The 14,704-nt window shown below is 49.1% G+C and overlaps 1 protein-coding gene across 5 annotated transcripts in view; it reads right to left on the reverse strand.

Annotated features, from left to right (window-relative positions):
- Positions 1–529: 529 nt before the first annotated feature.
- The window catches only part of LOC119551952 (bromodomain adjacent to zinc finger domain protein 2B), a 44,763-nt gene continuing 30,588 nt past the window's right edge, over positions 530–14,704 (reverse strand). The window contains exons 2-17 of one of the 5 annotated variants that reach the window (XM_037861644.1): positions 14,469–14,650; positions 14,143–14,388; positions 12,920–13,410; positions 11,862–12,490; positions 11,705–11,802; positions 10,554–11,521; positions 10,220–10,492; positions 9,640–9,996; positions 9,513–9,578; positions 8,944–8,985; positions 4,846–8,874; positions 3,348–3,892; positions 2,616–3,092; positions 1,873–2,530; positions 1,685–1,806; positions 530–1,619 (exon numbers count right to left, since the gene is read on the reverse strand). In XM_037861644.1, coding sequence (XP_037717572.1) covers positions 1,463–1,619; positions 1,685–1,806; positions 1,873–2,530; positions 2,616–3,092; positions 3,348–3,892; positions 4,846–8,874; positions 8,944–8,985; positions 9,513–9,578; positions 9,640–9,996; positions 10,220–10,492; positions 10,554–11,521; positions 11,705–11,802; positions 11,862–12,490; positions 12,920–13,410; positions 14,143–14,388; positions 14,469–14,595 — 9,285 coding nt within the window. In that variant the 5' untranslated portion in view covers positions 14,596–14,650 and the 3' untranslated portion in view covers positions 530–1,462. Of the gene's footprint in view, positions 1,620–1,684; positions 1,807–1,872; positions 2,531–2,615; positions 3,093–3,347; positions 3,893–4,845; positions 8,875–8,943; positions 8,986–9,403; positions 9,449–9,512; positions 9,579–9,639; positions 9,997–10,219; positions 10,493–10,553; positions 11,803–11,861; positions 12,491–12,919; positions 13,411–14,142; positions 14,389–14,468; positions 14,651–14,704 lie in introns of those variants that run through there. The other 4 variants (XM_037861643.1, XM_037861645.1, XM_037861646.1 and 1 more) reach the window with 4 other exon arrangements.

A 14,704-nucleotide genomic window follows, 5' to 3' on the forward strand; every position in this document is an offset into this window, starting at 1 on the left:
TTATCGTCTTGTTGCAAAAACTATTGACTGGCCTCCCTCGCTCATGCTAAAATCCTTCCTCGCCTCTATGTTTCTGTTTCTGTATCAATTTCATTCAATTATTGTGCTGCACTGCAAATGAGTTTCGTTTCGATTTATTCAAAAATGTAGTTCGTGTAAATATCATTGCTTTGCTAATTGTTATTCTGTGTATATATAGTAATGTAACATTTGTATTTTCCCCCCAACAATTTCACCCTTTATATAGGCTAATCTGTATTGCTTGCATCAGCTTGAATTTTGTATACCTCCTATATACAGATAAAATGTCAGATGCTCGCCGGATCCTAATGCCTCTAATACTGTCCTGGAGTTGCGCTTAGATCCCGCTAGGATATGTCCACCTCACTTCACTCCCTTCTCTTCTTTTCATTTCGATTGGTTAGTTTAATTTTTATTTTCAATTTCGATTTGATTTCGAGTTGTATTTGCGATTTGCCAAAAATTACGATTCAAAGTACCAACTACAGTGTGGAAAATTTACACGGAATAAATAATTTAATACATTTAATTTTAATTTGCTTTCATTTACATTTACAAATCATCCTCGCACCGCCGTTTTTGAGTATAATTTTTCGCATTTTTGCCTGGGCAATTGTTAGCACTAGTTAGTTTACGTTTAAATACAGATGTCGGAGTTGCTATAAGTACAAAATACACTTTAAAACTTAAATGAGCGCTTCGTTGGTGCTTAAAGAATAATTGCTAAAATTAGGGTTAGAATTAGAAGTGTAGAAAACAAAGCGACGCAGCTTTGTGCACAAAATACTGTTCAAACGATGGATCGATCGGTTCCGATCGAATCGGTTCGGAAATTGGTAGACAGTTTTTGTACGTGTTCATTTGTCATTTGTCAGCGTTCATCCTGTCCGGGCGCCTACTGTAGATGGCTTCTTATGCGATACGATCTCTAACTGCTAATCTATGTCGGCTAATAGTTATTGTATATACTGCTGTTGTTGCCGCCCTCGGATGCTTAACAAACTAAATACAATTTCGTTCACTTGCATGCTGGTTGTTCGCCTTGGCTGGTGATTTATTTTGAATCAAAGCTACCTCTTTCAAAGGTCTTGACCGACGTAGGACGTTGAATACTCTCGCGTGTGTCTGTGTTTATATATCTACTATATATAAATAAATTTTAATGTGTGTATGCTGCGCTTCTAGACTATAACTAACCGTCTCTATCCCCTATTTATGTACAATCTTTGCTTAACCTACTCTAATCTCTTGACCAAAATTGTGCTGCTTCAGTTAATGCTGTTGTCGTCTCCACGGCTCCCTCCTCCTCCTCCTGCGACGTGGCGATCAGGGTGACCATCTCAATGGGATGCGTGGCAGTGCCGGCCAAGATGTTGGGGGTGGTGATGCTGATGCTGTTCGTGGTAGCCATCTGGATCTGCGGCTGGCCGGTGGTACAGGATCAGGAGTGCTTGTCGGTCAGCTCGCCCCAGCGTGACTCAAAGAACTTGCGCATGCCATGCCCTGCCTTGCCTACAGGCGAATCATCCTCGTTGAACATCTCACAGTTGTCGAAGATCTGACGCACATCCACGCAAAAGTCCTCACGGGCTTTATAGCTATTGGAAAAAAAGATCAGTTAGTGATCAGTTAATTTTTAAAGATTTTTAGCTTCCTTACTAACCTCAAGTCCAGCAGTTTCTTCTTGATCGTGGACAAGTCCATGGGAATTTTGATTATTTTTCGATATGTTGGAAACTGCTTGGTATTCACTGGCAATAGAAATGGCCAAGAGTCCTCATGCAGCTGGTAGAATTATACAAAATATATTATTTGAATACTTTTTCTTTAAAGAGGTTGTTTAATGCCCACCTCCATTTCCCCCAATAGCGTCTTGCAGACGGCCAGCTCCTTCATGAGCTTCTTGGTGGCGTGCTTCTCCTTCTTCTCCTGCTTCAGTTTCTCCTTGGCCTCCTGAATGGCATGTATGTTGATGGGCGGTGGCGACATTTGGTTGCTTCCTGTTCCTGTTCCCACTCCAATGGCTGGTGGCGAGGGCATGGTCATCAGCTGCTGCTGCTGCTGCTGTTGGGGCGGCGACTGGCAGGCGGTTACATGGAGGGCGGTGGCTGTGGGCGAGGCCTGCATGAGCAGCGGTGTCGGCGGCGGTGGTGGTGGTGGCGGAGTGGGCGCTGGCGTCGGTGTGGGCGTTCGGGTGCGTGTGGGCGTGACAGCCCGTGGCGACATGGCGACCACGTTGGCATACTGCATCGCTGCTGGTGGTGCCACCGGCGCTGGGCTAATCAATCCAGCCGAGAAGTTGCCAGCCACAACTGGCGGATAGACCGGATAGCTGCTGGGCATCACACTGCCAGTGCCACCGATCGCCGCCACATCTTCCAGCAGAGCCGCAGTGCCATTATTGGGCGGAGGGATGAGATGCGCTTGGAAGCGACTGCTGCTGTCGACCGAGTTGTTGGCATGATGCTGGTCATCGTAGGCCGTGGCCGAGGCCACCGAGTGCGCCGGACTGCAGAGAGCAGAGGCATTATAAACTGGAACCTGGACCGTGTACTCCGCCGCCCCCTCAGCCGCCCGCAGGCCCCCACACTCACCTCAGAGGCGCCGCCGTCAGCGAATTCATCGACTCATCGTGCGACGAGTTCAGCGACGGCGGCTGCTGATGATGATGATGGTGGGGATCCCCGCCGGCCAGTGGCTGCATCTGCTGCTGGATTTGCTGCTGGATCTGCTGCTGTTGCATGTGATCCATGGCCGGTGTCTTGCTGTTGTCACTTCGCCGCTTGGCCGATCCGCCCGAGTCCCTATCCCTGTCCCGCCGGGATTTGCTGCTGCTGCTGGCCGTTCCGCCGGCGCTGCGTTTCTTGGGCGGCGGCGCTCGGGAGATGCATCCGTGGCAGTACCACTTGCCACGCGGCACCTTCAGCAGCGGGGGTATGTAGCAATCGGCGTGGTAGGCCCGCGGGCACAAGTCACAGTAGATCATCTTGCCCACGGGCGAGGGACGATGACCGCCGCACACGATGCACTTGCGCTCATTGGTGGCCTTGTTCACGCACTCGTAGCAATACCTGAAAGGAGAGAGGGGATACCAGGTTACTCACTATAGTTAGAACTAGGGTTCAGGATTCAGGGTTTTTTCGGGTTTTCGGGGAACAGAGAGTAACAGTGCCACAGTTTCTCAACGGTTAACGATCAACGATCAACAAGACAACGCGGATTAATGTGTTTTTTCTTAATTTTTATTTTGTAATCTATGACAGTGACATGTGAGGAATGAGAGGATGTATAGAGAGAGATAGAGAGGAGTGGTTCCAGGTACTCACCAATCGCCATCGGGAATGTTGTCCATCTTGGGCTTGAAGCAGTAGGTGTGATAGCCCTTGTCGCAGCCGTCGCACAGTAGCAACTTATCCTCATTCTCGCCGGACGTGCAGAACTGGCAATTCTGTAAGGAATTGGAATATTTGCTAGAGTTTGTATTGTTGGCCGAGCGTCTGCGTTTGCCGCCACTCTTCTTCTTCGTCCGTGTGCCAAAGTCCGAGTCGGAGTCGCTAGTGTTTAAATTGGAGGATGGGGATGGGGTGGGGGTTTTGGACTGGGATTGGAGCTTGGACATGGTTTGTATAGGGATGTTGTTTGTGGTTTGCTGCTGCGAACTCTGCCCATTTTGCGCCAGAGCCTTCAGGTTGATTTTGATGCTCAGGGGAGCCTTCTTCTCTGGCTTTTTGCTTGGAGTTTCCTTCTTTTTTCCATTGGTGGTGGTCAACTGCTGCTCCTTCTGCTTTTTCTTTTGCTGTTGCTTTTTCGTTGGTGTTGCCTGCTTTTTGGCGCTGCTCTTCTTCTTGCTGGACTTGTTTTTTGTTGCATACTTTTCGGATGGCAGTTCGAAACGGTTCGTTTTGAAGAGGGGATGGTGGGAAGACAGTCGTGGTGGTTTTGGTGGGTTTTATTTTGTAGGGGGTTTAACGGTTATCGGTAAACGGTAACGGGCAAAAAGCATTCAAATGTATATGTATGTGATTCGTGGGTTATGTACGTGTGCGTGTGTATGTGTGTGTGTGTGAGTATGAAAGCGTTAAATTTATATTTTTTTTGTTTTTTAAAGTACACCATGAAACACCACAAGCAACAAACAAGTCAAACATTCAGCAAGAGACAGTTAAGAAAGACAAATAAAATCGGAAGGAGAAACAAAATAAAATTTGAATTAATTTCACAGGCAGTTTCAATTTTTTCGGTTGTATTCAGAAAGGTTTTAGGAACTACTTAACTACATTTGGAAAACAAGAAATACAATTGAGTGTGATCATGGATGCTTTTTTAAAGTTAATGTGCACTTTAGTAAGCTATTTTTAACAAAAATGTAACAAAGCATTACAAAAAAAAGTACATAATTAAATGTAAATTAAAACATTTTTAAGAATTTCTACTTTTATATAAGGTTTTATAATTTTAAAACTTCATAGCTTCAGCCATATATAAAATAAAAGTACATACTAAATTAGGAAAGTGTACCAAGAGCTATTACATTTTTTTTTTTATGTAAAGAAAACATAATTTAAAAACCAAAAAATCAACCATGATCTCATCTCATTAACTCCTTCGTTTCATTTGTGGTGAATACGGTTAGTGTGTTAAAACTCAGATGGTTATGCAATGCGTGTGGGTACAAATATGTAGGAGTGTGAGTGGAGGGTGTTAGTGTGTGTGCAGCCAAAACAACAATGAGATGGACCACAAAAAAGGCGGGTGCCAAGCGTTTTTCTTTTTTATTTTGGGGGGAATGGGTATCAAAGGTTGCCAAAGCCCTCCTGATCTTACCGCTTTCATAATGCTCTTGTCCCAGGCCACGCAGGATTCCAGGACGTACAGGGCCATCGCTAGCTGGGCGGTGGTGTGCGACCGGGACACTGCATCGCGCCACTGCACCAATCCCTTGGGGATGTGCTCCACCTTCTCATCCCGATCGCTGTCGCAGTTGCTGGCCGGCGAGGCATTGCCGGAATTCGGTTCCCCACTGCCCGATTCACAGGGGGTCACTCCTCCTCCGGCTACCAAGTTCCCGCCTCCAGCGGCGTTGTTTCCTGTTCCCGATGCTGCTGCTGCCGCCGCCAGAGCCATGGTGCGCTCATTGAAGGACGAGGCATTCAGGCTATTGCCTGTTCCCGATCCTGATCCCTGTTGCTGCTGCTGCTGCTGTTGGGCCAATTGTTGCTGCTGCTGCTGTTGCATCTGCAGGAGATATGCTGCCGCCGATGCGGAATTCTGCGTCTGGGTGCTGGTATGTTGGTTCTGAGCAATCACCGCCAAATGGGCATCGCCGGTCTGCGAACCCAAGGGGGGCTTCAGATAGCGCCTCTCGATATTCGCCTCCAAATCAATAATCCTCTCCCGGATCATGGGTATAATGCTCACGAAATCCTCTTCGGTGACATCCTCCTGCGAGTCCAGGGTGAGTTCACTCTCCACGCGATTGGGCAATTGCCAGTTCTTTAATTGCATCGAGGCACTGGCCACCTTGTCCTCCAGGGATTCCAGTTGCTCAATCAGGGCAAGTTCCACGCGCTTGGCCACCTTGGGATTCCAATCGCCCTTCTTGTCAGGCATAAGGAATTCCTCCGGAAACTCTGCATCCGATTTGAGCTGATAATTCACACCCAAAGGCTGTTCTAGGCCCAGGAAACGCTGGAGATTCTCCTGCAATTCCCGCTCCCTAAGCCCAGAGGGATTTAGGGTCTTAAGCAACTGGCGCAACTTCTGTTCATCGTCCAACTGCCACCAGCCGTAGCGCTGTCTGCGAGGCACATAGACGCCATGGACTCGTTCCGGGAAACCCGCCAGCTTGACCTGCTCCAGCAGACGATGCTCATCGGGGGTCATGGAGAGCGGCAGCGGTATGTCGATGGGTATATACGTTTGCACACTACTCAGTGACATGTTGGCTATATTGTGGTAATATGCCTGCGATAGCGCCTCATCCAAACGCAGCTCAATCTTGGGCTTCACATCGGCTCCCCCCTCGTTTGTCCCTCCTCCCGTGTCCGGGGGCGCATCAGAGCGCAAGCGAAAAAACTTGTCCTTGCCCGCGAGTTCGTCTGCATCCGTTTCCATTTCGGTGTCGAAATTCTTATCCAACCTCAGCTTGGCCTGCTCCTCATCATCTTCAGTCTCGTGGTGGCGATGAGGAGAGCCCAGACCGTTTTTTGACTCCACCTTGTGGGCCTTATACTCCTCCACCTTGGCCAGCATTTGCTTTTCATCGAGGCCACTCAGCGAGAAGATGCACTCGTTGCCCAGCTTGCTGGTGTCCACCTTGCATTCGTCCATGGGGATCGAGTAGTACTGCATGTTGTTGATCAGATCCCAGGGATGACCCTGCAGCTGCAACTGGGCGGAGCAGTTCTGATTGGCAAAACTGATCTGCAGTTCCTGGCCCACCACGCCGCCCTCCTCTGCTGGCAGCTCACTGATCAGCGGAACTTCCCGACGGACAATGGAGAACCACTTGGGCGTATCGTCAGCACTGGATGTGGAGACTATAATGCAGTCATCCTCCTTCTTCATATCCTCCATCTTGATCACAGCCTGTCCAAAGTTCTGCTGCTGCTGCTGCTGCTGCTGTCCCAATCCCAGATTCAAGCCCGTTTCCAACTTATCACAGTTGTCGCTTCCGTTGTTGTTGTTATTATTATTGCTGCTGTTGTTGTTGTTTAGGGTAGGCGGCATTAATATGCCAGGCATTGCGGGTATCTTTATTTCGGCCTCAAAGTCGGTCTTGGTGGATATCATCGTCGTGGGCGGCGGACCCATTAGCTCCATCTCCGACTTAACCTTGATCTCTGGTCTAGGAGGTTCTATTTTGGGCAGTGGCGGTGCTGCATCATCATCATCATCGCCCAGGTCAACAATTTCAGGTTCCACCTTGTTGATTTCTGTCACATCATCATCGTCATCTTCCTCTTCTTGATGGGAATTCGGTTGATTAGTTTCAGAAAGCTCCGCATTCTGAGCTGAAGCTCCATCCTCCAGTTGCGTGAGAGATTCATCCACCTCCATAGGTTGTTCAACGGACTCCGCATCGGTTTTCTCCTTCTCCGCGGTTTCCTTCTCGCCAGCTGCATCCTTTTTGTCATCCATGCCCTCCAAGGCCTCATGATAACCGCATATATCATTCTGGGCCGACTCAAGAGCTTCAATGAAGATGCCACCCGCCTTGGGCAACTTCCAGTAGCGTCGCCAGAAGCGATCCTGTCCAAAGCAGGCCGCTCTCAGCTGATTGGTGCTCTTCTCCAGCGCCTCCTTGCAGTTGAGCGAAGCCCTCACAATCTTGTCCAGCTTCTTCTGCAACTCATCGGCGCTCAAGCGATTGTCCTCGTCTTCTTCGACATTCGTGATCTCCGAATCCAAGTCGGAGAGATCATCGTCGATAATGCTAACATCATGGTGGTGTTCATCGTTAATGGAGTTACGTGCTCCGCTTTTCTTGGCCTGCAGCAGGGCACTCACGTCGGATCCAGTTGTGGCACTTGTCGTGGGTGTACTGGATCCATTTATTTGATAGGTGGGCGTGGCCATGTCCTGTTTGTTGGGCGTAAGAGTGTTGTCCGCTTGGATGATGCTTTTGGCCGGGCTCACAAGCGATTCCTCATCGACCACGCCGTCCACATCCATGGGCTGTTGCTGGGGCTCCTTGGTGACCGCCTGTTCATCCTGATCCTCCTCTTTCGGCTTCTCGCCATTAGGTGAGCCACCCTTAGTTGCCTCTTCCTCTGTTTCGGCGGCAGCTGCTGCTTCCTCTGCTGCCGCAGCCTTGGCTTCCTCCTCTGCCTTCAGACGCTCTGCATCCAGCTTTTGCTGCGCCATTAGCGCTTGCATCGCAGCCTCGCGTTCCGCTTGTGCCCGTTCATAGGCCTCAATTCGAGCCTTACGCATATGGAGTGCCTTGTACTTGCGCACCTTCATGTCCGTCATGTACTTTTCCTTGCGCATCTGGGCGCAGGTCTCCAGGCTGCCATCAATCTGGCGAAGCACCGCCTTGTTCATCAGCAGATCATTGCAGAGGTGGGCTAACATCTGTGCCTTACGGGTGGGATTCAATGCCACGAAGGGGCGATCCTTCAGCGAGTGCGATAGCTTCCAGGTGTCGTTCTCGTGGAGGAGCTTATAATACTCCTGGTTCTTGGCCGAATGGGAGTGAGTGGCGGTATCGGTATCCACTTGATGATGATCGGGCACTCTCCTCTCTCGCTCGCGATCCACAGTGATGCCGTGCATTTGGCGCACTTCACCGGTGGCCGTGGCATACAGATAGATCCTCAGGATCTCTGACACATTCGAGTTGGTTATGTCCGCGTTGCGAAGCGATTGTCCCAGCAAAGTGGTGTGTCTACCGGGATTGGGCACACCCGGATCCTCAATGGCACAAACCAATAGATGCGTCATCACCGACAGTAATTCCTCCTCAGCGTCTGCGCTGCTATCGCTTATCAAAGCATCATGTAAGTTCTGGAGCGTTGGCAGTGATTCCATGTCAAAGCCCAGAGTCTCGCCGAAATTGTGCAGGAATTCGAAGACCATTAGCAGATCGGCCATTGCCTGGCCGGGAAGACGGTTGCCCGCAATCCTGTCCAGCTCTGGGATTACCAACTCCTGTGGCAGCTCAGAGTCCTCGTTGGGGCGTCTTATCAACTGCAGAATCTCTGCATCTCGTTTCCGCTCCGCCATGCGACGCTCACGGAGGAGTAGACGGTCCAGCACCAGCTGGTGCTTCTTCTTCTCACGATCCTCGAATTTGCGACGCACCTCTAGCATCCGGATGAGGCTCATGTGCTGGCGACGACGCTCGCGTTCCTTTTTGGAAAAGAAAACGAGATTTAATTAAGTTAAATGTATAATATCCATAAATCCTACTACTCTTACCATTTCGGCAGCCAACAGCATCTCTTTCTGTTTTTGCAGTTCCTAAGTTATAGAAATAGAACGAATAGGTTAATACAAATTCAAAGAATTAACTGATACTGAGATGGCAATGTTGGGCTTCGATGACTATAAACATAAACAAGAAGCGTAAACCCCCTAAAACTAAGTGGTATCGTTAAGCCAAAGCAAAAAGCAAAATACCTTTGAGAATACCAAATTTTGATATAAAATTTAGAACATAACTTAATCATCAGCCCAAATCACCAACATTGTATCAGTATATTAAGTTATACTTTTAAGTATCTTTATAATATGAAAGGTTAGTTAAACTAAAACCAATTAGTTCTATAAAACAATTAGAAAAAACCCTTGAAAAATCTTAAGCCCCAATTTAAAACGGATATGGAACGGATTAGGATCTAGGACAAGACAGAAGGTAAGAAGGTAAGGCATTCTGTACCTGTTCCTTAGCTAAAATGGCCTCCTGACGCCGCTTCTCTTTCTCCTATTGCAAAACAAAACACAAATTATGCACTGATTGTGAAATGGCATAGGTAATCTAGACTGACCTGTTGCTTCTTAAGCAATTCCTCTTGCTTAAGGCGATCTAGCTCCTCCTGACGCTTTTTGCGCTCCTATAAATATATGTTTTGCATAAGAAGACAATCTTCATAGGCCTTAAACTCTCAAAGTTACCTCGACAGCCTGCTGATTCTTGAGCTCCTTATCCTTGCGCTGTTGCTCCAACTTGGAGTTCTTCTCCTGGCGTGCCTTCTCCTTATTCCTGGCCAACTCCTCCTTTTGCAACTTCTTGGCATCACGCATCGCCTGCTGCTGCTTGGCGATCTCGATGCGCTGCTCCACGTTGAGTGTCTGGCGGGTAAAGACCTTCAGATCCTCTAGCCGCTTGGCCACATCCTCGTCCGTCATCCGTATGTACTCGCCATCGTTGGCGTACGGCGGTGGAGCGGGCTGCAGGAATGAGCCAACAATGGCTCGTGCAGAGAAACTAAAGTTCTCGCGACTCAGATTCGATGGCTGCTGCTCCAGTATCTGTGGGAAGTTCAAGAATTTAGCTAGGTTTCTAAAGACTGAATGACGTTATGTGCACTGTTGCCAATTTGTAAATTTTATAAGGAAACATAAATAACACATTGTGTGCATAAAGAATTATTGTTTTAACCACCGATTAATTATAATTTTTGTGATTTTATAATCTATAAGTGTTCTTGGGAGTGGCTTTAAGATATTCAAAAAAGTTGCCCTACAAACTCACAGCAAAAACCTGTCCGTTGCTCTTCAGAGGCGCCGTGCTTCCCGGCGCATAGTAGGTGACCTCGCCACGGATCTGACCTTGCTTGGTCAGGCCACGGATCACCGTCTCCCGCTTCCAGCCCAATTCCAGTGGCACCCTTAGCTCTGCCACATTCAGGATGTTGGCATCCTCGCTCTCAGACTCCGAGAGTCCACTTTCGGCTGCCACGCTCTCGGAATCCGTGGAGGTCTCCATATGAGCATTGGCCTCGCTTAGCGCCAGGCGGATTTTCTCCTGGAAAAGCGGACATATAAAGTTAAAGGATATTCTATAGATTAGTTGCTAATTAACTCACAATATCAGCACCCTGCTGAAGAAGTTGCTGTGTGGCCAGCATGGGTTTTAGGCCCACAGCTCGGGATTGGGCCAACAACGAAGCAACTGTGTTCTTCTTGGGCTTGGATACGCCACGTCCAAGGTTACGAGGTCTTCCCTCTTTGTAAGAGGACGATCCCCCGCCAGAACCAGATCCCGAACCACCAGAGGCTCCTGTGCCGGCACCTGCGGGAGCTGGAGAGGTTCCTCCGCTGCCCGAAATAGATCCGCCTGGCATGCCTCCAGTTCCTCCCAAAGCAGCTGTTATCGAGCTCAAGCTCTGCAGGCTATTCCCGCTTTGGCCACTGGCCACTGCCTGATAGTCGCTGGCCAAATTGGCCAACGCTGCGCTGGAAGAGGAGGACGCCCCTCCTGCTGGAGTTGTGGAGCCACTGTTGCTCTTATCAGAGGGTTTCATGGAAAGATTAAGTGGCGCATCAAAGTCATCGATGGTGATGGGATTGGAGGCTGAGCCCACGGCTCCGCTGGGGGTCAAGGAGCTTGCATTGTTCGCATTAGCCTTTAGGCTGAGATTCACACCTCCGGAGGTGGGCGCCAGATCGGTGGTGAGGTCGTGCACCTCTTTTCCCTTACTCGAGAGGTTATACGCGCCGTTAGAAGTGATTGTTGGCGGCAGTTTGATCACCTCCACGCGATCACTGGAGCTCTGGTTGAGCAGGTTGCTCCCTGCTGAGGAGGAACTGGTACTGGTTGTGGCCGCCGTCGAGGAGCTGGCCTTGCTCACACTCAACTGATCGAGGGGATTGCCGCTCATGCCCGGCAGACCGACAAGTCCAGCCATTCCAGGGATTCCGGCTGCCCCCAGCATCCCGTGGAGTTGCTGCTGCGCCTGGTGTTGCTGCTGGGCCTGCTGGTGTTGCTGTTGGGCGGCCGCGGCCATTGCCGCGTACTCCATTTCGAGTCTAGCCCGCTTCGCGGGACTGAGACCTGGAAATGCAAGCAGAGAGGAAATGGCATTTGTGGTGCTGTCGAGCTCTTTTTGTGCTTGTGCTTGTGCTTGTTGCTGTTGTTGGAGTAGGTGTTGTTCTGCTTGGTGTTGTTTCTGTTGTTGTTGTGTTGTTTGCTGTTCAGTTTCGGAAATTGTCTTTTTGCGACCGCGCGAGGTAGTACCAGGTATCTTGGGTCCCACAATCGAGGACGTGTACTTGATTATCTCCGTGTCCGGTGGTAAACGAACTCCAAGAAGAGACGGGTGCTCACTACCAGTGCTGTCAAGGAATTAATACGTTAGTTTCTGGAATAGTTAGGCTTATTAATCATAAATTACCCCATCATGTAATCCTTGGCGCTGGACTTGCCGCCCGATCCCGACGTGGAACTGTTGCCACCCATTTGCTGTTGCTGCTGCTGGGAGGAGTGATGCGGCGAGGAGGTTATCGTGGCAGAGGACGACACTCCGGAGCTGGCTGCAAAAGCATTCATTGCCGCCTGCATGCTCTGTTGCGGCGTCATGCCCAAAGCTCCAAACTGCGACAGCGAGTTGAGCGCGTTTAGCGAGGGATTGTTTTTGTCACGATCCTTGCCGGATGACGAAGACGATGAGCCCAATCCCGCATGGGGCGACATTAGCGGATTGCTACTGGCCAGACTGGGATGCATTCCACCTAATGATGAATTGCTAGCGCTTACACTGGTCGAAGCCTTGCCACTGGACATCAGGCCACCGCTGCCACCCATTCCCATTCCATGACCGTGCATTGAAGAGGATGATGAGCCACCTCCACCGGACTTCTTGCTGGAGGAACCGCTGGATCCCGAACCGGAAGCAGCGGCTGCCACGGCCTGCATGGCCAACAGCTCCTTGTGAAGAGTCACCGGATCGTAGGCGGAGCCAGGATTGCTTGCCATGCTACTGCTCGTCATGGTCGAGGGTTTTCCATAGGCGCTAGCCGTGCTCTAAAGGGTTAAATTAGAGCATTAATAGTATCAGAATATTCTCCCTTGATCGCAGGGCTCCCTAAAAATGTACCCATTTAACAAGCCGTCAGAAAAAGATCAGTTAAACTAGGAATCTATACAATACTAAAGAATCATAAATCAACTGCAAATTCTTCTGCTTTGTCAGAAATAATTTTTGGTATCAAGAAGAACTAATGGTTCTCACTCTCCTCAAGAATTAAAAAAAAAGTCAACCGCGAATTCTTCAGAAGAGGGACCATTTGGACATTTACCTTTTAATAGTGATATCTAAAAATTGTGCTACGAAAAAAAACTCAAGTCACACAATATGATTTATTCTGTGTGAATTTCTCGTTCAGATGACTGATCATGATTATTTTTCTTACATTGATCTCTGTCTGACAGGCTAGAGAAAGTAAGTCTCACCTTGTAGCTCCCATGACCTCCACTGTTGGTAGATATAGAACCACTGCCTGTGCTCACCGACGGAATGCTGGTGCCCGGCACTCCCACTCCGAATCCGTGCATACTGGCCAGCGCAGCGGCGGGATGGTTGGCCGCTGCTGCTGCTGCCGCCGCAGCTGCCGCATTTAGACTGTTGGCCAGACTCTGCTGCTGTTGTTGTTGCTGCTGGGCAGCTCGCTTCTCCTTGCGCGACTTGTTCGACTTGCTACCGGAGGATCCGGACGAGGAGCCACCGCCCCCGTTGCCACTTCCTCCATTTCCACCACCTCCGCCTTGGCCAAGGACACCTGCTCCTCCGCCTCCAGCACCCGCTCCTCCAGCTCCGCCGCCCATTCCCATGCCAGCTGGTCCAAAGGCAGCCGCCAGATCGGGATGTGGGAAGGGGGAGAGGCCCGAGGCCTGCAGGCGGCTGAAGTAGTCCTGGGCAGCTAGCTGGGCCATGGACCACCAGCCTGTAAATCGAGTAATGAGTTAGAAAGGTTTTTTTGGTTTAGAGTTATCAATCAATGAATGCTTTTTCATCTGCAATAAAGTTAATTGCGGAGGAAAGACTAAACATAATTAGAAATTGCATTCTTTAAAATAGAATGACTCTTAACTTTTCAATACAATTTCATTAATCATTTCATGACAATAGATTTGTCTAATATAACTAGTTTGAAGATATGAATTCAACTTAACTCTTCAATTTATGACCAACTTTAGGAAATTCAAGCACTATTCTACATTGATTGCTCAAAAAAATATGTTAAAGATAGTAAAATACTTTACTAAATTTCTTGACTAAATTATTCTCAAGATTCTTTCAAATCAAATTGACTTGCAAAACTTACACAAAAGTAGACTAAAATACTTGTGCTTGACCATTTTTCACTGCCCTGCCCAGGGAGGAGCGTTTCGGGCAGTGTAAAGCGAACAACAAGCTACTAAATCCAATGCTCTGGGAGTATTTTCTTCAAACGCCTTGCACGATGAACAAGACATTTGCTGTTTTACTCCATATAATTTAGATAAAAGCTGTTTTCACCAAGCGGGAATCGAACTCGCGTGGATTTTTTTATGATGATTCATGTGACGACGTCGCTTTAACGCTTTGCACCAAAGCAGTCGCTAATTTGGTACCGTCACAAATTTCCTCTTGGGGTGCGCTACTAAAATACGGAATGTGCCGACATTTTACTCACTTGCTGGATGCAAACCGGCCAAACTGGCGGCCTGTGAGGCGGCCACTGCCATCGTGTTCTGGTGATGATGGGCTCCCGCCGCCGCGGCCGCTGCAGCTGCCATGGAATAGCGGTCATTGGCAGAAGCGCCTCCGGCCTGAGGCAGTAAACCCAATCCGGCAGCAGCGGCGGCATTGAACTGCGAGTTGAAGAGCGGATTGGATGCCGCTGCAGCCGCCGCTCCAGTGGGATCACGTCCCCAGTAAGCTGAATGTGGGAAAAGAAATGAAAAACATGTATTATACGAAGATCGTAATTCACGAATTTTAAAGAGGAAGTGTACTTACCGAACAGGGAAGCTGCATCTAGGAGGCCGGTGGGGTCGTGCGGCCCCCCGGCTCCACCACCCCCTCCCGCATTCGAGTTTTTGTTTGAGTTTTTGCCATCGCTGCCATCGCCGGCATTTTTGTTCATGTTCAAATCCCCTAGATCTTAGGACCAACTATTGTGCGTAACATGCGTTTGGAGTCTGCAAGAAATGCGGAAAAATATAATTAATTAGGATAATAATTGTCATTTTGAG

The sequence above is a fragment of the Drosophila subpulchrella genome, chromosome 2R (genome assembly GCF_014743375.2).
Source record: "Drosophila subpulchrella strain 33 F10 #4 breed RU33 chromosome 2R, RU_Dsub_v1.1 Primary Assembly, whole genome shotgun sequence".
Taxonomy (NCBI): Eukaryota; Metazoa; Arthropoda; class Insecta; order Diptera; family Drosophilidae; genus Drosophila; species Drosophila subpulchrella.